The following is a 25,337-nucleotide window of genomic DNA, read 5'->3' as shown; positions in this document are numbered from 1 at the left end:
ATGTTAACGATATCGCCTTGACAACAAACGGTAGCAGAGCATTTTCTCACAAACAGAAGCTGGAGAGTGTTTAGGAGGGCTGAAGAACTGTAGTGAATGAGACCATTGACGCGCAGGCAGGTGGCTACTGTCCTGGACTGTGTGTCCAGCTGTCTTCTTACACTTCACAGTGTGTGTGTTTTGTATTCCCAGTGTACACACACACACACACAATCCATTTCCAGGGATTCAGCAGGAGTTATGGCCGTCCGCCTCATTGCCCTCCTCTGCAGTAACAGGCAGAGTGAATCTAAGTAGCTTGTTGCCGTGTGTCAACTGGCTGGCCTATTAGTCACCCTCCCAGAGTTTAATGGTGAGCCCAGGGCCCACTGTGGAGAAGTTATGCCACAGTGGGCCCATCGCTGCCGAGGAGCCTCCAGTCAGACAGAGGCTAAAACGCCCCTCTCAATTAAACCTGCATTGCAGTATTTATTTACACAATTACATGTGAGCCTAACTTTCATCCTAGTCACATAAAGTCTGAACTTTTGTCATGAAACAAATGGTTGCTAGCATGTTGTGTTCTATAGGACTTTTCACATGAGAAATGTGTGACTTTTTCAGTAATCCCACCTTCCAAACTGTTTAACGGTGGAGTGTTGTCTGATGTTAACAGGTGGTGAAGACGGTGGGGCTTCGGGAGGTCTGGTTCTTCGGACTGCAGTACGTGGACAGCAAGGGCTACAGCACGTGGCTGAAGCTTAATAAAAAGGTGTCTTCTCTCATTCTCTCTCTCTCGTGTTTTCTCTTGGTTTCTCTGTCTTCTCTCTCTCTCTGTTTCCAGAGCGGCTGCCAGCAGGCAGTCAGTTTGAGCTGGTTATTAGGCTGTGGTCAGGGGGCCTCAGATGTTCACTTTCACAGGCTTCCTGCCACTCAGGCCAAAGACCCTTCGACCCCCCCCCCCCCCCAAAAAAAAAAACTGCTCTGAAGTGGCGTAAAAGACAGAGCAAGAGAGGGAGTGTGTGTGTTTCTTGTTGGAACTAGTTCAGTATTCGTAGAGCAGTGTGGTTCTGTCAGGGTGATCTACAGCAGGATTCCTTTTTAACAGTTGTCTCCAGTGGAAAGTATTCTGATTCTAGGCCCCGGAGTCTGGGACATAAGCAGCTGTAAAGAGGGTCCAATCCTATCACTAATTAGGAGAAGATTAGATAACAGAAGTTTGTTCATACCTTTATGGCTTCCTAACCAACTTCTATGATTTAGCTTTATAGCCCAGCTTATAAAGCTTAGATTGTAAAGCTTCTGGATCCTCCACGTATCTCAATAGTCAAAGACGGATGCTTACTGTGCGTGCATCTTAGCCAGCCACGTTTTCCCCCTGTCAGTGGAGATAAGGGAGAGGAGACAAGGCGATAGAAGGCCCTCCAGACTACTGACAGTCTTCTAGTTTACCTCTAGTGGTCTTGTGTCTGTACAGGGCTTTAAAGGTGTTGTCCTTGTCCCCTCCAGGTGACAGCCCAGGACGTGAAGAAGGAGAACCCTCTGCAGTTTAAGTTCCGGGCCAAGTTCTTCCCTGAGGACGTGTCTGAGGAGCTGATCCAGGAGATCACACAGAGACTCTTCTTCCTGCAGGTAACTGACACTAGCTGTGTTCCAATACTCACACTAACCATTCTATTTGTGACATAAATTGAGAATGTAGTATGCTTATTGGTCATAGTATGGATATATTTAGTATGCCAAAAGTTCCCAGATGTTGTACATTCGCCAAAATACGAAGTATGCAAACAGTGGACACTATTTCTGCACTTTTAGGGCCCATAATGTAATTCTTCAGAAAATGGGCACGGCTTCACAGCATTTTCAGATTTTCCGTAAGATATGCAGCCGAAGTCCGACGAGAGCGGATAGAAATTCATTGCTTTAACTAATTATGACAAAAGTTATGAAATGTTGAGCAGTGTAATGAAGTAATTCATTTTTCAAATAAGTTACTGACAATTTGTTAGGTACGCTGGCCTTACAGCATATCATTAAAGCAGTTGCTTTTTATGTACCGGTATGTTAGCTATCTACCTTTTTTTATTTCTTTTATTTCACCTTTATTTAACCAGGTTGGCCAGTTGAGAACAAGTTCTCATTTACAACCGCGACCTGGACAAGATAAAGCAAAGCAGTGCGACACAAACAACACAGTTACACATAAACAAACATACAGTCAATAACACAATAGAAAAATCTATGTAAAGTTAGTTGGCTACTAATACATCAAACTTGCCAGTATATTAACTATATGCTATTTAACTAACTACCCAATGTTTATTGACTTGATTATTCACGTCATGCTAAACTAAGTGTATAGTTGTTGTGCATTCTCAATGGACATTGTTAATGAAGTCTAGCTAGTAATTAATAACAAGCTAGCAAGAAGTTGCATAGCAACAGTATTAACTTCCGGTAGACAGGCGAAGCACTAGTACACTCAACTGAAAGGATACTGTTGGTTTACAGTATACTAATATGAACTAATAGTATGTAGTATACAGTATGTTAGTATGGGTATTCGAACACCGCTTCTGTCTGTCTTTGTCGCACACTGATGACACCACGTCAGTCGGGGGTGGGCTTTTCATTGCTGGTCTACGATTCTAAGTCATCAGTATTCTAAGTCTTGACAGTCAAAAACAGACAAAAACAGACATACTCGGGCTATCTTTTCTTCTTTTTTTTTTTTTTTTTCATATTTTTACTTGTAGTGTCTTAATGCCAAATCCTTCCTAAGTTCAGTACTTTACTGGGCAAGGTGAGGTCACATGACCTCTACTTTATTTTTCTCTCTTTGTTTTCCTCTCTCCCTCTGACTTCTCTGACCAGGTGAAGGAGGCCATTTTGAACGATGAGAACTACTGTCCCCCGGAGACTGCCGTGCTGCTGGCATCCTACTCTGTCCAGGCCAAGTACACCGACTACAACAAAGACAGCCACAAGCCTGGCTACCTCACCAACGACAGACTGCTTCCACAGAGGTGAGTGGCCACTGGCCAGACGCAGGGATATCCCGGAGTCATGCACCATCCACATACTAACAAGGAATCCTGGAATGTTTTTTTTATTTATTTTTTTCCTCTGGAATGTTCTGTGTTGTGTAGAGTCCTGGAGCAGCACAAGCTCACCAAGGAGCAGTGGGAGGACCGGATACAGACCTGGCATGAGGAGCACAGAGGCATGCTCAGGTCTGTGTGGATTTCCTTCTCTTTCTCTGTGTGTGTGTTTGAGGGTTATTGGGAGAGGTGTTTTGTCTCGTAGAAGATGCATTTTTCTGAATAGTTCCCCACAACGAGACATTTCCATGTCAGAAACGTAACGCTGACGTGTGTTTCCCCCAGAGAGGACTCTATGATGGAGTACCTGAAGATCGCTCAGGACCTGGAGATGTACGGAGTCAACTACTTTGAGATCAAGAACAAGAAGGGGACAGAGCTGTGGCTGGGAGTGGACGCCCTGGGACTCAACATCTACGAACACGAAGACAAGTCAGTCTCACTACTACTACTACTACAGCTGTATCAACTATGGCTGGCCTATTGGAAATCTACTGTTAAACTACTTACTGTAATGATAAGCAGATGTTTAATCAGATTTCGCCTAGTTGTTCTACTTTACAAACTGTAGTTTGAGTGTTGGGGTGAATGAAAGATGTCCAAAAAGAGAAGGCTGGGTAAATGTTACTTTTAGCAGTAGAGGAGAGAGGGGTGGGGGTAGAGAGATTAAGTTGGGTCTGTTACTCTTCCTGTCTTCCTCTCATTCGTGGATGGGACACGACTGTGACACGGCTTTGAAATGGTTTCCCGTCCTGCCACTCAGACCCATTCCCTTTCTTCCCCAACACTGACCTCAGATCAGCTGGTAGACAATAATGCAGTGCCAATTTCTTGAGTAGAGACTTGCATTGGCAGGACTGAAATCTGATCACAGATCAGTATAATATACATCAATCGACATGGATTTGGACGTCTCTCGCCTATCATCACCATCTGCTGGCAGCTTTTATAGCACAATATTTTACACCCCAAAATACAACTTAATTTTGAATATTGAAAACTGTCTGTATGCATCAATTACCAAATATCAACATTTCCCCCCAGACTGACACCAAAGATCGGCTTCCCTTGGAGCGAGATCCGGAACATCTCCTTCAACGACAAGAAGTTTGTCATCAAACCCATCGACAAGAAAGCTCCAGTAAGTCTCCCTTCGTCTGATTTTCCTTTAAGATCCCAAAACGACAAGATGTGAAGGCACAGATCCTTTTTCCAGAACACTTTAATAAGTAGTAGTGAATTATACTCTAAAGAGGTCATCCTATTTTGTAAACATAGTAATCTCATGGTCTATCTAGCCATCCTAACGGTTTTCCCATAACTCTGTCTCCTGTGTCCCTGTAGGACTTTGTGTTCTATGCGCCGCGGTTGCGGATCAACAAGCGTATCCTGGCTCTGTGCATGGGGAACCACGAGCTGTACATGAGGAGGAGGAAGCCTGACACCATCGAGGTGCAGCAGATGAAGGCCCAGGCCAGAGAGGAGAAACACCACAAACAGCAGGAGAGGTACAGGAGGAGCACACACACAGACACACACTAACGCAGACACACACCTTCTGACAACACCCCCAGATCAGCACCACTAGAGGGCAGTATTAGACTCTGTATATCAATTGCTATCAAGGATATTTACTTTACTTTCATAGTCATAGCTATATGTTGACAGAAATGAAAGCCTATGTAGAGAGACAATTCCATAGCTATATGTTGTATATTTCAACCTTTCTAGCAAACAACAATATTTTATAAAGTCAATATGAATCCAGAATGTTGATATTACATACAGACATTAACCAGACATCATGTACAATGCATTGACATGTTAGTTTGATACTCTGGATATTACAGTACACTTTAATAACATACAAAATCACTTAATGTGACAAATGAAAAACATCGCTATATAGTGCTTCGTTGCAAGGATTAATTTCCTGGTTAGATGAGATATATCCCTTCATCAATTCCTGACAGAGCCCAGCTGGAGAACGAGAAGAAGAAACGAGAGCACGCAGAGAAAGAGAAGGAGAGAATAGAGCGAGAGAAGGACGAGCTGATGGAGAGACTGAGGCTGATCGAGGACCAGACGATGAGGGCCCAGGAAGGTATCAGTCTGCCTCTTCCCACAGCTCCTCTGACCTTCAACCCACTAACTTTCCTCCTGTCTTCCCACAGCTCCCCTGACCTTCAACCCTCTAACTTTCCTCCTGTCTTCCCACAGCTCCCCTGATGTTCAACCCTCTAACTTTCCTCCTGTCTCTGTACTAGTGTAGACACGCTATAATACCAAATTCATTCAGCCTTCATGCAATATCTGCACCTCTTATTTGCCATAGGGGAATTATATATTTACTTTGTATTTAAAATCTTTATTGTCCCAGGGCAATATCAGGTGCAAATGTTGCACTGTTGCAAATGCTAGGTAAAGCTGTCTGTCGTCACCTGGAGTGTTTTCCTGGTGTCGATATGATGTGGGCTCTACATGGGGCTGTTGGTTGGTCAGTGTCAGTCAGTATGCCAATGGGACCAGACCCTAACCTTCTAGACTGGTCCTCACTGCACCACGGTACTAAACTTCTTATAGGACTGTTCTCAGCACCAGGTAAACATGAAGTCCACTCAGAAGCACTTCTTTAAACCCCCTCCCTCCCAACCCTATCACATGACCTTATAGACTTGGGCGGTGTGTTGAGAGAGATATCCATGTTGTTTTCTTTTTGTTCCATACTGTTTTTACTGTTGTGTGGGTCCTCTCTCACTTTTTATAGGCATTTCCTGTCTGTTATATAATTTTTCCTTCGTCGTTATGTTCTTAAAGTCAATCACATTATTTGTGAGATCATGGCTGACTGAGCCTCCCATTGGTCACATTGTAAAAGTTGTGGGTGCTGCTGGACATGGTTTGAGGAAGAACAACAAAGGGTTGTTTTTTTGAGACGGGCTAACGGACTCTGTGTATTTTGTCCGTGGTCACAGAGTTGGAGGAGCAGACACGCAGGGCCCTGGAGCTGGAGCAGGAGAGGAAGAGAGCCAGGGAGGAGGCGGAGAGGCTGGAGAGGGAGAGACAGGCAGCGGAGGAGGCCAAGGCGGAGCTGGCCAGGCAGGCCGCTGACCAGATGAAGAACCAGGAACAACTGGCCGCTGAGCTGGGCGAGTTCACCGCCAAAATAGCCCTGCTGGAGGAAGCCAAGAGGAAGAAGGAAGAGGAGGCCACTGAATGGCAGCAGAAGGTAACCACCTCCCTATGTTCTACACTGTGTCCTGGTTACAATATAGACTATATAGATTACACTGTATAGAATCAGTCTGTTGTAGGTTGTACTGAAATGTTCTATAACGTTGCACCTTCCTGAATAAGTCCCATAACTCACCCGCACTCGTCTTCTCCTCCCTGACTCCCCTTCTCCCCAGGCCATCTCAGCCCAGGACGACCTGGAGAAGACCAAGGAGGAGCTGAAGACGGTGATGACGATCCCGTCGCCGCCAGCGAGCGGCTCCACGGAGAGCGAGCACGAGGAGCAGGACGAGAACCACGCCGAGGATGCCGCCGAGCTCTCCCTGGAGGGCGTGAGCGCCCTGGACCTGCGCAGCGAGGAGGAGCGCGTCACCGAGGCCCAGAAGAACGAGCGCCTTAAGAAACAGCTACAGGTCAGTCCCCTCTGACCTCTAACCTTTAACCCCAAGACCTGATGACCTCCCCTTAAAGGGCTTTCTTTAGTTGCTGGATGGCGTTAACTGTCATTGAGAGGTTTCAATCAATCAACCCTCTCTCTACCCCCCCTTTCTCCATCTCTCTCTACCCTCTCCCTTTCTCTCCTCCCCCAGGTGCTGAGCTCGGAGCTGGCTGAAGCCATAGACGATACCATGAAGACCCAGAATGACATGCTTCACGCGGAGAACGTGAAGGCCGGGAGAGACAAGTACAAGACCCTACGTCAGATCCGCCTGGGCAACACCAAGCAGCGCATCGACGAGTTTGAGTCCATGTGATCTGTTCTGGGTTCCCCCATCCGTTCGTTGGCGACTCGCTTTTCGCCAAAACAACCGGCGCTGTCCCTCCTACACTCCCCCCTTTTCCCCGTACCCATACCCGCAAAGGTTCCAGAGGGCACGGCCGCCACCGCCTCAAACTTTGCCAAAGCTCTGCCCGCATCTCCATCAGGAATCGGGCGCAAGCAACGCTTTGCACCGCTCCGAAAGTGGTATTCTTCTTGTATTGCAAAGAATGCGTCTGTGCTTTGCTTTCAAATATCTAATGTGGAGACACAAGAAAAACCAAAATGGGAAAGATTGGATTTTTAAGTGAACAGGGCCATGGGAAGCTTTGTTGTTGTTCTTGCCAGAAAGCTAGTATGCAATGCTTTAGTATTACTGACTCTGTTGTCTTCAGTTGAACGTATTGATGCTGTCTGGTACTTTCAAAACCTTTTGTTGCTTTTGTTCTGATCTATGGTTATGACACGTTTTATTGAAGCCCTGTTTAAGTTCTCTGTTCTCATTGTTAACTTTGAAGGTAGATTGGTCCAAGGCTGGTAGAGGCTTGTGTTAGGGGATCGATCCATTCAGTTATGTTGTGAACAATTTTCAAAACATTTAATTGTTTTAAAAGAAATGAGCCTATGAGGAACAGGGTCGACCCACTCAGTCTTCTACCACAAAATGGCCAAAACGAGTGGAACCAGCTCACCTGCTTTTACACTATGATTTGACTATTAGATATTCAATGTTTTCTTTTGGAGAAAAATCTATTTCGAAAGGAATATTTTCACCGTATTAAAGTGAGAGTTCAGTTGTCGTAACAGGGTTGACCTTAAAATGAGAGGTTTTTTTTGTAACCTTAAAATGAATCACTAATCGCATGAAATAAAGTCTTCAGAAATGACTTCGTCAAAGCAACAAAATAACTATTGCTTAACAATGATGGTGAAAACCTGGAGAAATTGATGTTAACTGGGTTAAAATCTTCCTGGAAGTCGGAGGCGAATGCTGAATTTTGCCACTTTAAGTCTTTATTCATATAAAAATCTGATTTATTGAATTTACCATGTGGTCTATATTAAAGGGCACTTCATTTGAAAATAACAGGCTTTTAAAATTCTATATTGATTCACCATTTCTACTTAAAATATCAAAGGGATGCACAAGGAAGTCATTTTGTGGAACGCCCCTACCATCTAGACTCTGAGCTTCAGTGCAAAGCCACTACACCAGTCTTGCGGAGAGGTGTGAGTCTTGATGAATGAAAGACTTGTTTCCGATGGGAAGCTAATGATTTCACATAAGGTTGTAGAATATAGTGAGATTTGATTTGGTGCTCAAGGATACATAATGTTGTAGTAAAGCACATTTGGTCGGAGATAAGCTGATAGTATGATGGAGAGAAGCTAATTGGTTAGGTGTGTGTGTGTGTGTGTGTGTGTGTGTGTGTGTGTGTGCGCGAGAGACAGGTAGGAAGAGAGAGTGAAAGCTGTTAGTTTAGCTCCTGTGAGCTGACTCCTAATGTTTCATGTCCAGTCACCATAGATGGTTTCCTCTCCCAACCAGCTCACAAAGGCCTGGAAAAGACAGAGATGCTTAAGTGCTGTGAGAGTGCTAGTATTGTCTGTCTGCATAGTAGTGACTTTTGAAGAGGTATACCATGGTCTTTCTGGCTGGAGAGCCTATGAAAACGTCAGTCCTCATCGGAGAACAGATCTCTACCTCAATACTGTCTCGGTCTCAAATCCCCTCCCACAGAGATTTGACTGTGGCTTGACTAGTTCAGACTAGGAGGCGATGTAAGCTTTATTGGTTAACCTTTCAACTGAAATGAGTGCTATTTTTCTGCCAGATGTACTTTCAAGCGATGACACATTGAAGTGTCAGTGGAGACAATTGATCAAAAAATGGTATTAAGTTTGGAGCTAGTTTTACATGGTGGTCTCTGAGATATCTACCTTGTGTTTTGTGTTACTACCTTCTGTTGCTGAAGTTTCTCTGAACTGTAACGACACCTAAATTATCCAGAAGATCAAAGGTCACGCAAGCCAATCCAAGACTGAGGGCACGGCTGTGTGTATTTTCTGTAGTGGACTGTTCTGATACTGTGCAGTAGTAAGGTTGAGGACTTCAGTGACCCAGGCTGTGTAGACTTGGTGTCTGTGTCCTGTGGTAGTGGAGCTGGTTTGACTGGTTATCGTTTAGAGCTGTTTGGACTCGGGACCTGCATCTCTCTGCCGACAGCCAACTGGGGCTGTCGGCAGAATAGGACCGTCATGTTTCTCCTCTGCTGCTGGACAGATCTGCTCACCGTTCTCTCTCTGCTACAGCTGTCAGCAGGATGGATAGAAACTCAATGGCAGAGTGCCACCATTTTAGGACTGTGAAGAGACAGACCAGTGCAGATGTCAGACGTGAATGTGCCCCCCTATCTATACGCTCTCATTAGAGGGACCCAGCCTCTTGGGTCAACCCCTCCCCCACCTCAATCTTAGAATTCTGCAGATTTAAGTCTTATGTTCAGCGGGAATAGAGAGCAGGCCAATAAAAACATTTCAGAGCTTGATCTTTTCTCACACAACCTTTTTACGCCCTCCAAATCAAATGAACTCCAGCGTTGTGGATAAATGTTACTGATGCGTTTTGAATGAACCGGAGTGTTCAGTTCTTATCTGCAATCGGATGAAATGTATCATTTGTTATGCTACACTAGACAGCTGGTTTAAGTTGAGATCTTAAAGCCAGAGTTATAATAAAATAAAGCACTTGTTTGGATCCGGAGGACACTGAAGGGGCTTGACCCAAACCTGCCTTTTAGTTAACCCAGAGAGTGTCCAAATATAGGGGTTGTATTTGCCATAGCAGGTGAAAAAACTGTGCTTCCAACTGTTATTTTTGTAATGTGTTCCAAGATCAAACAAACTACCAGCATGCATCAGTAGCTCACTAGAGGTGAAAAGAGAATTCTCCTCCACATGCCAGCATCCCCCATATTTAGGGCAGGGTGCATTGAGTTGGGCTTTTCTCATTGGCTGAGCCTGTTAACCCGCTTCTGTCGCCTCCAATGAGAACCGTGTCAGTGATGCCTCTGTTGGAACCAGCTGTCATGTTTGCAGTTCCGTTTTTCCTTATGTTCATACTAGTGTTTCTATAAGATAAAGGCCCGGATGGAGCTTAGTCCATTGGTTTCACAATAAAAGTTTAAAATGAAGTTGTCTTTTTTTTATATATTTAACAAATATAGTGTTGGTTTAAATGATTGGTACCTCTGACACCAGTAAAAGTTGTGATAAGTGATTTTCAATGTCAGCGATTCTTTAGACAAGAACCTCGAACAACACTGTTCATCCATGGTTTAATTAATGCAGGGCAGACAATGCCAGACGTCATCTTGATGCTTAGTTATAACAACAACATTCAATGAGCAGTTCATCTTTTGATCTGAAAATATACATTTTCTCACAAAAAGCAGTGTCCTCTATCTGGTTAGTTGCCACAAACATCAGATCACATCAGGAAAGGTAAAGCCAAATGAATCATTTAACTACACTAATTGCCATTGACTTGTTGCACATCAAATGTTTGGCTCATTGAACAAGTTCAAATAAAGAAAAACACCAAACAGCTTGTCCTCGAGGCCAGAATGAAACCGGAGACATTGCATCTGTCCCATTATGGCGTCTGACATCACGGGCAGCGTCATTGTGGCCATCTCCATTTTGAAGTAGTCCATTTTCTTCTACTTCTATGAGTTGGCAAACAAATGGAAAGGGTGCACACTGCCACCTAGAGAGTGTTTTGAAATGGCATAAAGCCAAGGTTGGTGATGGAATGTTTCCTCAAAAGTATAATTCATTGGTTGACCCCCTCCTGTCGACCTGGATGTAATCCTTCCTTAACCCATAGGAAGTCCCACCCAGCTGACTACTTCAAACTCGTAGAAAGGCCTCAACGGCGTTGCCTATGCTAAAACAGGCTTTTGGGCACTAAGAGTCCTCTATCTCTATGGATGAAACGCTGTCAGTCCGTGGGCAGAGTATGCAGGTGAGTCAAATAAAAGGCCATATGGGTGGGTAGTTTAAGGGCGTCACACACAGGGTTGCCAGTTCAAATCCCAATATACTTAACTAATCACATTTCAAATCTAACAGTCTAAATGAACAGCTTTAAATGTGAAAAAACAAGCGTGGTGCCCTCCCCACTGGGACCAGGTCACAGGTTCTAATCTTGATGATGCAGGAGGATTGAAGCCTGGTGTTTTTTTTGTTTTTTTAAACCCAACCCTAAACTTAACAAATCACATTTGTTTCTGCCCTCAGAATTAGAAGAAAAACCCATCTGTAATATAGTAAATGTTATTCTAAGTACATGAAATTCTCTGTCTGGTGTTATGGAAATTACAGAGTTACAATGACTGACAACTCATCACATCTGACTACAAGACTATACATTTCCAACAAAACAATGACAACCAATTGTTAATGAATAATACAAAGCCAATACTATATTTGATAGGCACGGAGTTGTCAAGCTAATATAATACAACAGAACTGATAAATCAAGCACAAAGAAAATATGATACAAGACCACTTGAAGAAAACATGGCTAACACTTTATTTTAAGGGTCCGTAATAAACTAAGTTAATTATAAACCATTTATATGGCATTTGCAAACACCATTTATTAATCATAGTTCATACACAAATGTATACATTTCCTTAAATATCCTGTGTTGTCAGTTTATTCTTACCAGGTACTGATGAAATGTCAAGCCCATCTTTTTGGGAGAAATTACACTGGTCACTCAAAACATAAAGCATAAATAGCACTCACTTCAGATCAGGGGCTGCAGAAATACAACTAATGTTTAGTACATTGGTTATATATGTGGGAATAATGATTATTAAAATGGGGAACACACTTTATAAATGACTTAAATGGTTTATTACGGACGATTAAAATAGTGTTACCAAAACATTCATAACAGTTTGCTGAACATGGTTCAGAGTATATAGTCATAAGCACAATGCCGAGTAAAGGCATTACTTTTTGCCCACGTCCGGGTCCTCACTGACACACGGTGCCAGAGAGAAGGTTTTTCGTTACAAAACAAAACTTTTTATTTACCGACTGCATATTTCAGGCAGCAGTTAACCCATTTCATTTCACCTCGCTGGCCACTTGGGTTCAACCCAGCCTTGGCTCTTCTCCATCCCCCAGAAAGTCAGAAGACCTCACCTTTTTTCAGTATCTAATTTGATTCATATTTCTAAACAAACCATGTCTAAAAATAATCAAATGTTGCCTGGAATATCTCATACAGTATTATAGTTTAAAATGCACCAGCTATATATAAACAGCTTTTCATGAATCGATTAGACACCTACGGATATATATATATATATAGGTATATAATCCTAAATGAACGATACAATTTGTATCAACAAAGAAAGGCTTTCTCTGTCTACCAGGGATTGTGCCGGTAACTGTAACAGATTGTCTACATCAAGCTAAGTGCTCTGAGCCCTTCGGATAGGTCTTCAGGGAAAACAACCAAAGGGAATTTCCTTGGGATTTGAGCTCGAGTCTACCGTCTGTAGCAGCTGCAGGCTTGGAGCCAAAACGAGGGGCCAGAGACGTCCCTTACTAAAACTAAGACAACAAGACAAGGTCGACGAACGTGCCCGTCTCTACAACTACTGCAAGACATTCTCTCAACTGAGAAGACTAACTCAGTCACCTACTATCACAACAACAACAGGCCCAAACAGAACACACAGCACTGAAAAACAGAGAAAACAAGGCCGATGCACGATTGAACACAGAAGATATACACATCCCCAACAACCACGATTCTGTTGATAAATGATGGTCAAATTGGGGGTGAATGTTTACAAATGGAGTAGAAAATATAGAATAGAAGTAAGATTAGGCATATAAATCAGATCCCAGTTATTTTTTAAATGTTTCTAACAGCGGAGGAAAAAGTGATTTGTAAATCAACGCATATCCTCACCTGCACATGATTAACACTAAGTTATCCACAAACAAATGTACAGTCAAACAAATTCAAACCCTTATATTGTCAAAACTACAACTAACTGTTGTTATGAATAGGGAGAGAGTAGTAGGCTAGCTGGCCTCAGTAGCCGGACTTCTCAGCCAGGATGGCGGCAGCTAGCTGCTGGGCGTCCGTCACCTGGGGGTTCCTCCCCATAACCCGGCCCACCAGCTCAGAGGGGAAGATGTTACACAGGTTGAGGTAGACCTTCCCCCGCACCTCCCCGTACCGGCTCAGGGCGGGGGGCTCCTGGTGCATGTGGTGGGGGGGCATGGACGGGTGGGATGGCTGAGGGGCATGGGATGGGTGAGGGGGCTGAGAGGGGTAGGGTGGGTGAGGGGGGTGGTAAGAGTGTGTGGTCTGTCCCCATGGAGATGTGTGTCCCCAGCCTACATCGTGGGTCTCCGGTAGACTCTGGTAGGTCTCATAGCGGGACTGAGGGGGTTGGCCGCAGTAGGGATCCCAGGAGAAGGCTTTCCTGGGGGGCAGCGGGGAGCGTTCGTACAGCCGGGAGTCTGACAGCGTCTCCAGCCGCGTGTTGGCCAGGCAGCGGCCCAGAGGGGAGCCAGCAGGGTAGGGGCCGGACTGGGACACAGAGGGGTAGTCTCCAGGGCAGCTGGAGCGGGCGCCTACGGCCTGGTGCTGGAGGGGAGGCGGGAGGGGGTACAGAGGGCGCTTCAGGTGGGGGTCAGGGGGCTCGTGGTGGGGGAAGCTGTGGCCCCGTGCCAGGCTCTGGTGATAGCCATGGAGGACAGAGGTGTGGGGGGAGGGGTGGGGGTCGAGCAGGGGGGCAGAGTGTTGAGAGTACAGGCGGTTGTGTTGATGGTGCTGATGATGCTGATGGTGGATGTATTTGTCCAGCAGAGGGCCGGGGCAGCACAGACAGGAGGCTCTCTCTCCGTACGAGTCACATCCGCTGTCGCCACAGTCTGACGAGCCCAGCAGACGCAGGTCCGTGTCCAGCGGGAAGCGAGACATCGGACTCCTCCGTGCTGCCAGACCAGAGTGGACCGGCGTCACTGAGTAGTAGCTCTGATCTGGAGGGTCACAGCTGGAGGAGTAGGGGTCAGGGTGGGGGGGCGGCAGGGTCATGTAGGGTGTGTCCCTGCCCAGGCTCGGTGGCTGTTCCTGGGGGTCGCTGAGGGCAGAGGAGGGGGGTCCTCCAGGGGCAGGGGACAGAGTAACACTCCCACTGCAACAACTACTCCCACTACTACTACTGAGGCTGTTGCATTTCTCAGCGTGTCTCAGCTTGTCCTCTGCCTCGCCGTAGGACAGCGCCCGGATGCTGGGGTCACACTGCCTTTTGGGGGCAGAACCTCTCTTGGTGCCCATCGCTACATTGTTGGGCACGCTGTGGCTCTTCACCAGCCCGGCCTCGCCAGCCTGGCCCTTGGCGCTAGTAGAGGTGGCAGAGGTCTTGGCGCTGGCACGCAGCTCGTCTGCCACCGAGCGCTGGCACTGGGCACTCCTCTCCGGGTGGTAGTACTTACACTTGTGGCCGTAAGTGCACTTCTTGCCTAAAGAAAGGGGGAGAAGGGATAGGGTACTGGTTAGCACACAGCCTAGTGATGTGGCAGTGGTTCACTTAGAAAGTAGCAACCCAATGCATCTTCAGCACCAGTAGCTGGAAGTCATCCAGCTGATGAAGAAATGATTCATTCACATTATAACAGTGGGAGAAGTCTTCGTCATGAACATGGTCAAGGTGAAGTGATAAACATACTAAAGAGTTAATAATAATGGCAGGGCCCACCGTAAGGACAGGGCTGCTTCTTGTGCTCTGGCATGATGGGACGTTTCCTCAGGAAGTTCTCCAGACTGGGACCATGACGACCTAGAGGGTCATCAGGAGGCATGAACCTGGGAGGGAGGGGTGAGGGAGGAAGGTGAGGAGCAAGCGAGAGGGAGGGAGGGAGGGGAGGAGCGAGCGAGAGAGAAGAGCGAGAGAGAGGGAGGGGAGGAGCGAGAGAGAGGGAGGGGAGGAGCGAGAGATGGGGAGAGAGGGAGGATTGAGCGGGGGGTGGAGAGAGAGAGGGAGGGGAGGAGCGAGCGTGAGAGAGGGGAGGAGCCAGGAAGGGAGGGGAGGAGCGAGCAAGGGAGGGGGGAGCGAGGAAGGGAGGAGCGAGGAAGGGAGTGAGGGGAGGAGGGAGGGAGGGAGGGAACGAGGGGAGGAGGGAGGGAGCAAGGGGAGGAGGGACGGAGGGAGGGGAGGAGCGAGGGAGGGAGGAGCGAGGGAGGGGAGGAGGGACGGAGGGAGGGGAGGAGCGAGGGAGGGAGGAGCGAGGGAGGGGAGGAGCGAGGGAGGGAGGGAGGGATGGAGGGGAGGAGCGAGGGAGGGAGGGGAGGAGCGAGGGAGGGAGAGGAGGAGCGAGGGAGGGAGAGGAGGAGCGAAGGAGGGTGGGGAGGAGCGAGGGAGAGGAGGAGCGAAGGAGGGTGGGGAGGAGAGAGAGAGGGAGGGAGGGGAGGAGCGAGGGAGGGGAAAGGGAGGGAGGGGGGGAGCGAGGGAGGGAGGGGAGGAGCGAAGGAGGGAGGGGAGGAGCGAAGGAGGGAGGAGCGAGGGAGAGAGGAGCGAGGAGCGAGGGAGGGAGGAGGGAGGGATGAGCGAGGAGCGAGGGAGGAGAGAGGAAGGAGCGAGGGAGGAACGAGGAGCGAGGGAGGAGCGAGGGAGGAGCGAGGGAGGAGCGAGGGAGGAGCGAGGGAGGGAGGAGAGAGGGAGGGAGGAGAGAGGGAGGGAGGAGAGAGGGAGGGAGGAGAGAGGGAGGGAGGAGAGAGGGAGGGAGGGGGGAGCGAGGAAGGAGCGAGGGAGGAGAGAGGGAGGAGAGAGGAAGGAGCGAGGAAGGAGCGAGGAAGTAGCGAGGAGCGAGGGAGGAGAGAGGGAGGAGCGAGGGAGGAGCGAGGGAGGAGAGAGGGAGGAGAGAGGGAGGAGTGAGGAAGGAGCGAGGAAGGAGCGAGGGAGGAGGGAGGGAGGAGGGAGGGAGGGAGGCGAGAGAGCGAGGGGAGGAGCGAGAGAGCGAGGGGAGGAGCGAGCGAGGGGAGGAGCGAGCGAGGGGAGGAGCGAGCGAGGGGAGGAGCGAGAGAGCGAGGGGAGGAGCGAGAGAGCGAGGGGAGGAGCGAGGGGAGGAGCGAGAGAGCGAGGGGAGGAGCGAGGGAAGGAGAAAGGGAAGGAGAAAGGGAAGGAGAAAGGGAAGGAGAGGAGCGAGGGAGGGGAGGAGCGAGGGAGGTAGGGAGGGGATGAGGGGTTTGGAGCGGGAGGAGGGAGAGAGGAGTGGAGAGAAATTATTAACATATTAACATACATAATCCTATACAGCCAAGTATTAGCATAATGATCATCATACCACTTCTAGGCTAAAGAAGATGGATGCTAAGCCGGAGCCGTATCACTCCTTCCTTACTTGTCATTGACAAACGAGTACATGAGCAGCCGCTCGTCAATTAACTTCTTCCACTCTGGCTTCTCACTGGCCAAGTCGCGGTAGTTGTCGTTGGAGACGATGATGCCGTCGGACTCGTAGGCCAGCTTGACGATGAAGCGGTCGTCGTAGCAGACGACCCGGCGACCCTGGACCCGACGAGATGGAGTGAACACCAAGATCTTGTCCTTCTCCAGACGACGTAAGATATCCTGGTCTAGAGAGAGGAGAGAATTGGAGAAACGTGTAATCCAGTGAGCACTGAGGCCCATCTGACATATGTATGTGAACTCTAGGTAGGTGTGTGTGTGTGTGTGTTTACCTGTGATGAGGGCATCAGGGCGGGACTGCTCTTTCTTCCAGGACGGCACAAACACAGTGATGTCACGGTGACCTCGCTCCAGGAACCAATCAACAGCCAGCTGGATGCCGTAGCAGGAGAACACCTCCTTATTGCCATGGCTACCAGAGATGGAGACAGACGTTAACTACCTTACAGGCTCTAGCATCATATCAACAATATGTAGGTGACTTTGACAACAGTTACACAACTACCTTTACAACGGGCTACAATGGAGGAAATAGGCATTGTGCGTTTTCTGTAATCATGACCGTCTGTGGTTCATTGACCCTCACCTCATTGCCACGTTGCTACCGTCCAGGACGACGGGCCGCAGGTTGTCCTTGTCCCCCAGGAGGAGGTCTGTCTGATAGGGGGAGTCTGACCTCCCCTGCTGCGCCTCCACTGCCTCCACATACCCACAGGTAGAAGAGGAGGAAGAGGAGGAGCAGGAGGAGGGGCCGGGCTGTGAAGCCGTGGACCCAGTCAGCTGTTGGTTTGTCTCGGCCTTACGGCCCAGTTTGACCAGCTCTCCCAGTATGTCGTTGATGAGCGTGTACGGCCCCAGCTTGGCCAGCACCAGCCGCACCAGCTCCTCGGCGTAGCCCAGCTTCAGGGCAAACTCCAGCTTGGACTGGTACTCCCTCAGAGCTTCCCCGGGTGAAGGCTCCCCCGACGGAGGGTCAGGAGGCCCCTCGGACCCCAGGTCCACACAGGGAGTCCTGCACAGAGGTTGGTGGGTGTTGGGAACAGGCACACCTCCATCAAGCTCAGATACGGACACTCCTCCAGCCGGGTTAGAACCGGTGCTGTTTCGGGCTGGCTCCGGGTCACTGTCGAACCCAGCGCTCTCCTCCCCCACCACCTCCCCCTCCTTCCCCCCAGGCGTGGACAAGCTGCAACTGCCGCTGCCCTCGCAGGCCTCTTCCTCCTCCTCGCCCCGCTCCACACTGGGCCCTGTATCGGCGCCAGCCTTCCTGCTGACGGAGCCTTCGATGTGGAGGTACTCTAAATCCAGCCCCAGGTCAAGGATGCGGCCTGCTCCATCCTCCTCCGGATGGTCCTTCAGGCCCATGAATCTGTCACAAACATCCAGCTCTGGGCTGAGGCCTGACCCGGAGGACCACTCCCACCACTCCTACCCCCGTCTTACCGTGTCCATGGCATGAGTGCCTGCGAGAGAGAGAGAGAGAGGTAAAAGAGCGAGTTAAATGGATGGTTCAAAACAATTGGAAGAGTATTTCAGTGAGTAAAGCCCAAGGACTAACTGAGATCCATTAGACAAGGCTTGACTTCAGTTTAAAAACAATAGGAGGGAATCCATGAAATGTCAGATTTCAGGAGACATGCATCTCATACACACCTCTGGTGTCAGTAACCTGATGAGAAACTTCAACAGGCTTGACTATCGACCCCTGGGAGATTCATTTCTTGGCTTTAGTGAGGATAGGTAGACGGAGCTGTGAGCTTCACATGAGAGAGAGAGAAACAGAATCATTTTATATACTAAACTAATGATCCTCCATAAACCAATACTTGACACTTTTGGACAAATTGTACTGCAATAAATACAGAACTTGAAATACGCTCTGCGACAGACTGCTCTCTTAGGAAACATATGGGAAGTATTGGATGTTTTCATTGTAAAATAAGGCCATGTCTAGGCTACTCAAACACTGAACCTAATTTGGTTGTGTTGGATGTGACTAGCTGACCTGAGCTCCCCAGCAGGGCATAGATTGGCTGAGACAAAGAGGGGTGCGTTCCTGGGGGTGCCCTGTCCTAATTAAGGGGTTCCCGCTCTTTTAGAGGGGCCAGCCACGGCGTGCCGCCTCTCACCCAGCCCATGTCACAGCACATCAATCTCAGGGGGAACAGAGGATGCTCTGTTTAAACACAAATAGTCGTTATGTGTTGGGCTAAAGCCTGACTCCCCCCGTGCTTCAGGAGCATATGGTTCCTCCCCTGGGGGAAGAGTCACTCGTTTGAACACTAAAGGAACAGGAAGTAAATCAAGAGAGACACTCAGGCCTCAGTGGTAACCAATAGGGTGGCAGAATTTGATCACTTGCAAGATGCAATTAGGAAATATTAGGTCTGCTCCTCGAAGATAGGGCACCATGGTACTTGGGGTAATTTCCATTTCAATCCAGTCATTTCAGGAGTCATTTCAGGAGTCATTTCAGCATTGAAATACCAATTCAATGGACAAATCCTCACTTAAAACAAATGTCCATTTTCAATTCTTCAACAGGGGTTTCAATAGATCTCTTGTATTGTGAAATGGATTTGAAGACCCCAACCCAGACGGGCACTATAAACAAGTGCATATTATAATATCACAAGAAATCACAGTCAGTGTATAGCCCACAGCATCATCATTTAGTCATAACTGGGCAACAATGTGGTTCCAGGGCATCATCACGTTAGCAGATACATCTGTTGAGTCTGCAGCCTTTTTAAAGGTTACCTAATACTCAATCCACATGTTTTCATGTCTGCTAAAATGTAACATCCATTTAAAGGTGTCACGTGGGAGGATGGGAGTGTGCGCATTACATGAAAGAGGGCTGCTTAGCAACATGGCCCAGGGTTGCTAGGCTGCAGCGGTTGAAAGAATGTCCCCTAAAAAGACAGAGCCAGAGCTAGAATAATTCTGTCCTTTGTGCACGAAGGAAGACCCGGGGAAGAGGGGCCGCTTAAGTGTGCCTGACTGACGGTCCCCAACAATGCAACTACCAGTTGCACTCAGGGTCACCTCCGCTGCAGAACATGCAGATGAGGGTGTCAGCCCTGCTCTGAGGCCTTAGCTCAGCATCTTTCAACGCGTGTTCTCGCGGGGACTCCAGTTGACCTAGCTCCCAGTTAAGGAGAGAGACGGACGGCAGAGATTTGAAAAAGACTTTGGCCACAGACCCCAGAGGCTCACAGAAGCTGCTTCAGACATGCAGATAATACAATGTCGGCTAGAAACCAAAAAAGCCGTTACAGAAATCTTACGTCACGTAGCCTTACAACCTTTTCCTTTGAATAACGCAGCTCATTATCAGTGACAGCATAACTATCAAGCTGTGTGGACTGTGATGTCACGCCTTGTTGGACAGCCGCCAGAGTCCGTTTCATTTGATAGCATCTTTCAAACATCAGCCCAGAGTCCCTCCTCCTAGTATTGGCGGTGCATTCATTGATTGAAGCACTGAAGAAGTAGGCTAATGAATATGTAACACAGGGCTTTGGGGGCAGCGGTGTGTGGGATGGGGGGGTCTGGGTTTTCCCTCCTTGGTTCTGGTGTTGGTGGGGAAAGGGGGGGGCTGCCTGCAGAGTTGAATTCTTTCCAAAGAAAAGGAAGGGTTTGCCCTGTTCAGCGCTGGCTGGGAGGGATGGAGGGGGCTGAAGGCTCTGCTGCCATTAACCAGGGCAACAGATGTCTTCTGGAACCGCAGGGGAACGAGAGCAACTTCTGGTCCTCCCCCTCTCCCTCGCTCCGCGTAGTCCGCCCCGCCAGACAGAGTCACGTGACACTAAAAGGGGAGAACCTTCTCTTCACCCTAAAAAAAAAATCACGACATTGTCCCTTCCCCATCTCATCAGCAACACGACTCATACGCCACCACCCAGCCAGTGAGAATGTTTCTAGTTCCTTCATCTCAGTGGGCCAGTTTTTCCAGTAATGTTGTTCGTCCAAAAGTATTTTGAAGCAAAGGAATTAACAAATAATTTACCTTTTAAAACCAAACTATTATCAAATTGGCCAAGTCTCCAATAGTCTCTCAGAATTCAGAACTAGGCCTAAACCACGGACATGAAGCTTAGTTTGGTTCTCATTCACTGTCGGAGAGATTATTCTGTCAGAGAAGAGGAAACAACTATACTCCACAATAACCTAAATAACAGAGTGAAGAGAAGAAAGCCTGTACAGAATAATAACCTAAAACACTGGATTTGCTTACCAAGAAGAGAGTGAATGTTCCTGAGTGGCCGAGTTACAGTTTTGACTTAAATCTATTTGAAAATCTATGGCAAGACCTGAAAATGGTTGTCTAGCAATGATTAAAGAATGAATGGGAAAATGTTGCACAATCCAGGTGTGGAAAGCTGTAGCAGAAAGACTCACAGCTGTAATCGCTGCCAACGGTGCTTCTACAAAGTAGACCCAGGAGTGTGAACATTTATATAAATTAGATTTCTGTATTCCATTTTCAATAAAAGTGCAAACATTTCTAAAAACTGGTTTTCACTTTGTCATTACGGGATATCGTGTGTAGATGGGTGAGAATTTGTTCATATTTAATCCATTTTGAATTCAGGCTGTAACACAACAAAATGTGGAATAAGTCAAGGGGTGTGAATACTTAGGCACTGTATATGTAGGTCAAATTCAGACTATCCCAATAGATTATTCTTTTCAGTATGAAGTGTAGCATAACTTGCTACAACCTCCTTCTCGCAATTTGTTATTTTTCACTGACCTGTAAAACCAGAATAAACTAAATGTTGAAACAAAAATGTGCACAGACAGTGTCTAATAACATACACCCTCTCGTGCTAAAAGTCCCTTAAAGAGGCTGTGAAAAGACATGGCCCCTAAGCCCTGTGAGAGCCCTATAAAAAAGAGAAACCTGTCACACAGGTGCGAGGAGACAATGTGTTCAAAGGTGGCCACTCCACTGGTGAAGAGACATGCCCTTGGTCAAACATAAATCACTACACATTCCAAGGAAAATAACACACAGAGGCCTAATTGGGTACAGCTAAATACTAACATATTTGATGTCACTACAAATGCTCATGGCAACTTGTTTTCTTAAAACTGTTATAATTCTGTCAGAAGACATTTGACATAAGCCTATTGATATTCTGCATTGAAACAGACATGGTTTGATGGGAAAGCGCCTAAATAGTTTGTCCTAATATCTCCACTTACCCTGACCTCAGCAGAACATCCAACGGCCAAACAAAGCAAACCTCCTTAGTAAAATGGCCTTAAGGAAATAACTTGGTTCATTCCACCATTAGAGAAAGCCTTTAGAAGCTCATTGATCCCTGCTCAACAGATGTGAGCAAAAAAATGAAGTATTTCACAATCCATACGCTTCCTACTCTTCAAACCCAAAATCCAAGGATAGTGTGTTTACCATAAAGGCACAGTTTCCCCAAGAAAGCCAGGCAGGTTGAACAATGAGTGTCTTAACAGATGGAGCTACAATGTCGACCATTCGTCGGTTAGACACTGGCTGCCTGGCTCCACCAATGGGAGTGCAGTGACCTCACAATGAGACACACAAACGCAGGCGGGCAGGCGCATATGAACAGTCTCCTATAGGCACGCGTAGACAGAGATATACACACACACACACACACACACACACACACACAGCCCCTGTCACTCTGAAAGGGTCTTCCCCTGTGTGAGCAATGAATCAAATAGGGGGTGTATGGTCAATAACAGAGGCACACAAAGGGAGTCACGCAGGCAGCTGCAACATGAGGCCAGCGCTACTAGAACACAGGCCTGGGTTGAGGAACACCTGGCTAGCTGGGGAACTGCAGCAGCTCTAACCCCTTTGTTTTGGCTTGGTTGGGGTGAGGGTCAGGGTTACACACTTCTACTGGCGTAAATCATGTTAAAAGCACTGCATGTCCTTACAGAGAATGCAAGAGGGGAGGGGGTAATCACAGTGGGGTGAAAGGGGACAGGATGGGCATGTAGGGTGGGCTGGAATGAGTATGAAAAGGGGGACTTTTTTTTATTGTTGCGGGCGGCACACTTTAAGGGAAATGACTTGGAAGCACAAAGAATTAGTTTAGTTCCTGAACTTTAAGTTGGGATAAACACTGCATGTATTTAGGCTAGAGAAAACAAAGGCAAGTTTAAATGAAGTTGGTGTTGCTGGACGGAACTTTTTTTTTTATAAACAAAAGTAAAATGCTCCCAACTGTGACTTGTTTATCTGACAAGTCACTGTTGGGACTGTGAGCGTATCAGCTGTTTTAGCACTCAGTATTACCTTGGCTGTGTAATAGAACCACAGCAGCTGAGGAGAGCAGAGTAGCATGGGCAGATGTTTGTGGGCTGGAGGCAAAAGAGTAAAGCTGGCCCATGGTACTGTATATCAGTCTAATGACACAGTAGACCAGGGATCTTCAACTAGATTCAGCCACGGGCCAATATTTTCTGGAGCAGATGGATGGGCCAGAACATAATTACAAATAATTAGTAGACCGCAAATTCACCACAAGAAGTCCAAACAAATATGTTTGACTTTAACAATCATTACAAACTTTGCTTACATTTGAATCCCATCAAATTCGGCCCGCCAGTTGGTGAACGCTGCAGTAGCCCATTGACCGTAAGCTGCCAGCCACTCTCAGTTACAGCGGCTTAGAGACCATCTGCCCCCTTGGCTTAAAGTAAACAGGTGTCTTTATGACAACTGCTGGAAGTCCACCAACATACTGTATAACATAGTCTAATAACACAGTAGCCCATTGACCATCAGCCACACTGTTACAGCGGCTTAGAGACCATCTGCCCCCTCGACTTAAAGCAAACAGGTGTCTTTACGACAACTGCTGGAAGTCCACCTTTTCCCCGATTTGCAGTCTCAGACAGCCACAAATAGCTGGCATTTCTCAAAATGGCAGGTCGTCTTCAACACAGCACTCCAAACACCACACAGTTTTAAAGGTTCAATGTTTTTTCAACAGTAATAGGCCTAGGACAATAGGCCTGAACTACGCAAATTACTGTTAAAAAGGCAAGTAGTGAAGTAGAGAGTCAGGGACACTTTCACTAGAAGACACTGCTCTGCCAGTGTCAAAGGGAGCAGAAAGAGGCCGTGTGGCCACTGTCATAGAATTAGGAATTAGAATAGTAATTTAATAGCATCTATGGCCACTGTGCTCTCTGACCTTTTATTTGACCCATCTGGCCACCTCACCACTGACCTCCAGCCATCTCAGTCAACATACACATGTTGAGTAGGCACAAAACAGAAGGAAAGTTGAGGAAATATTTAGAAAATTATTTTGCCCTAATAAAAAAAAAATGGTTTAATAATTACTTTTGACCACTGACCAATAATGGCTGCTATTGACAGGCTGCCTCCAGCCTTGGCAGAGAGGGCCAGGTCAGTGAGGAGCAGCAGCAGGAGTGTTGTGGTCCATGGGGCCAGGGTGAGGACCTGGAGGCGGGCAGGAGAAAGGGAGATACCCTCTTGGGACAGGCCAGCTGTTGGGCCAAGCAAACCCATTGCCCAGGCCAGACAACTCCCCAGTCACCCCGCCCAATTGTGAATGGTGGCTTCTGTTAAAAAACAAATCTTTCATGAGGCCTCCATGCTCATGTCTAGGGTACAGGTGCCCCTCCCTCTTACAGCTGAATGGACAAGAAGAGACAGTGGGACATGTGCAGACTGGCCTGGGTAACACACACGGGGCCTGATTGGATCTAGATCGCTAAATGTCTAACTTAAAAAGCACAAGAAATTCACTCACCAATGGTAGGTAGCCAAGTTAGCGACAGAATCAGCAGCACTTATTTGGTGGTCCTTACATGCTCTAGTCTACTGTGCCAACCAGCTGCTGGGCGTGGCATTCGACACAAAGTTGGCTAGCTAAAATATAAAATAATTGACATCAGCAAAATGATACCGTTCGTAGGTTACCTAACTAGTTAGCTAGCGCTGACAGGATTAGACCGCCTGCAGCATTGCTGCTTCCTTTTGAAGTTCGACGTGCAATTCATACCGAAATCTTCATAGTCAGAACCACCAGTAACATCGTCCAAGCTAGCTACATACAAACGGCACTTGTATATGTGGCCCAAACTTGAAAATGTCTTATGAAACAAACCTGTCGTCATGATGCAGTTCACCTGCTGATGGTTGACATAAACATCCGGCTCGAGTTGTCTGGGAGGAAGCTAGAGCAGACAGGCTAGCGCTAGGAGCAGACAGGCTAGCGCTAGGAGCAGACAGGCTAGCGCTAGGAGCAGACAGCGTAGCGCTAGGAGCAGACAGCGTAGCGCTAGGAGCAGACAGCGTAGCGCTAGGAGCAGACAGCGTAGCGCTAGGAGCAGACAGCGTAGCGCTAGGAGCAGACAGGGTAGCGCTAGGAGCAGACAGGGTAGCGCTAGGAGCAGACAGGCTAGCGCAGACAGGCTAGCGCTAGGAGCAGACAGGCTAGAGCAGACAGGCTAGAGCAGACAGGCTAGAGCAGACAGGCTAGAGCAGACAGGCTAGAGCAGACAGGCTAGAGCAGACAGGCTAGAGCAGACAGGCTAGAGCAGACAGGCTAGAGCAGACAGGCTAGAGCAGACAGGCTAGAGCAGACAGGCTAAGGCTAGAGCTAGGAGCAAACAGGCTAGAGCAGACAGGCTAGAGCTAGGAGTAGGCAGGCTAGAGCAGACAGGCTAGCGCTAGGAGCAGACAGGCTAGAGCTAAGAGCAGACAGGCTAGAGCT

The 25,337-nt window shown here is 47.7% G+C and overlaps 2 protein-coding genes across 11 annotated transcripts in view; one reads left to right on the top strand and one right to left on the bottom strand.

Moving 5' to 3' along the window:
• LOC115179847 (radixin) overlaps positions 1 to 10,268 on the top strand; it is a 29,892-nt gene extending 19,624 nt beyond the window's left edge. For 2 of the 3 annotated variants that reach the window (XM_029741697.1, XM_029741698.1), the window contains exons 4-14: positions 656 to 751; positions 1,489 to 1,611; positions 2,854 to 3,005; positions 3,129 to 3,212; positions 3,366 to 3,512; positions 4,125 to 4,221; positions 4,425 to 4,588; positions 5,054 to 5,184; positions 6,056 to 6,309; positions 6,491 to 6,727; positions 6,905 to 10,268. In XM_029741697.1, coding sequence (XP_029597557.1) covers positions 656 to 751; positions 1,489 to 1,611; positions 2,854 to 3,005; positions 3,129 to 3,212; positions 3,366 to 3,512; positions 4,125 to 4,221; positions 4,425 to 4,588; positions 5,054 to 5,184; positions 6,056 to 6,309; positions 6,491 to 6,727; positions 6,905 to 7,069 — 1,650 coding nt within the window. In that variant the 3' untranslated portion in view covers positions 7,070 to 10,268. The remainder of the gene's footprint in view (positions 1 to 655; positions 752 to 1,488; positions 1,612 to 2,853; positions 3,006 to 3,128; positions 3,213 to 3,365; positions 3,513 to 4,124; positions 4,222 to 4,424; positions 4,589 to 5,053; positions 5,185 to 6,055; positions 6,310 to 6,490; positions 6,728 to 6,904) is intronic. The other variant, XM_029741699.1, reaches the window with a different exon arrangement.
• Positions 10,269 to 10,398: 130 nt separating this feature from the next.
• Positions 10,399 to 24,910, bottom strand: LOC115179846 (probable ribonuclease ZC3H12C). Of its 8 annotated transcripts, none has more exons than XM_029741689.1 (8): positions 24,729 to 24,910; positions 24,372 to 24,490; positions 18,238 to 18,341; positions 17,171 to 18,047; positions 16,857 to 16,996; positions 16,517 to 16,751; positions 14,875 to 14,981; positions 10,399 to 14,638 (listed from the first exon to the last, which is right to left on the bottom strand). In XM_029741689.1, the coding sequence occupies exons 4-8, from the start codon at positions 17,947 to 17,949 to the stop codon at positions 13,200 to 13,202; spliced, it is 2,700 nt and encodes an 899-aa protein (XP_029597549.1). In that variant the 5' UTR covers positions 17,950 to 18,047; positions 18,238 to 18,341; positions 24,372 to 24,490; positions 24,729 to 24,910; the 3' UTR covers positions 10,399 to 13,199. The 8 variants fall into 8 exon arrangements, with proteins under 8 accessions (XP_029597549.1, XP_029597550.1, XP_029597548.1 ...); XM_029741690.1 differs by lacking the exon at positions 24,729 to 24,910 and adding an exon at positions 23,939 to 24,180 and having other exon boundaries at positions 24,372 to 24,718; XM_029741688.1 differs by lacking the exon at positions 24,729 to 24,910 and adding an exon at positions 23,953 to 24,180 and having other exon boundaries at positions 24,372 to 24,718.
• Between the last annotated feature and the right edge of the window lie 427 nt (positions 24,911 to 25,337).

This window comes from Salmo trutta, chromosome 39 (genome assembly GCF_901001165.1).
Source record: "Salmo trutta chromosome 39, fSalTru1.1, whole genome shotgun sequence".
NCBI classification, from domain to species: domain Eukaryota; kingdom Metazoa; phylum Chordata; class Actinopteri; order Salmoniformes; family Salmonidae; genus Salmo; species Salmo trutta.
Note: the sequence above shows the minus strand (reverse complement) of the source record. Positions and strands in the feature narration are given on the sequence as shown.

What these genes read in the sequence shown, in the direction of transcription:
- LOC115179846 (XM_029741689.1), bottom strand. Translation starts at nt 17,949, where the DNA reads ATGGGCCTGAAGGACCATCCGGAGGAGGATGGAGCAGGCCGCATCCTT. An exon ending in GGTAGCAACGTGGCAATGAG is followed by an intron (nt 16,997 to 17,170) that starts GTGAGGGTCAAT and finishes CATCTCTGGTAG; the next exon opens with CCATGGCAATAAGGAGGTGT. An exon ending in CCCTGATGCCCTCATCACAG is followed by an intron (nt 16,752 to 16,856) that starts GTAAACACACAC and finishes TCCTCTCTCTAG; the next exon opens with ACCAGGATATCTTACGTCGT.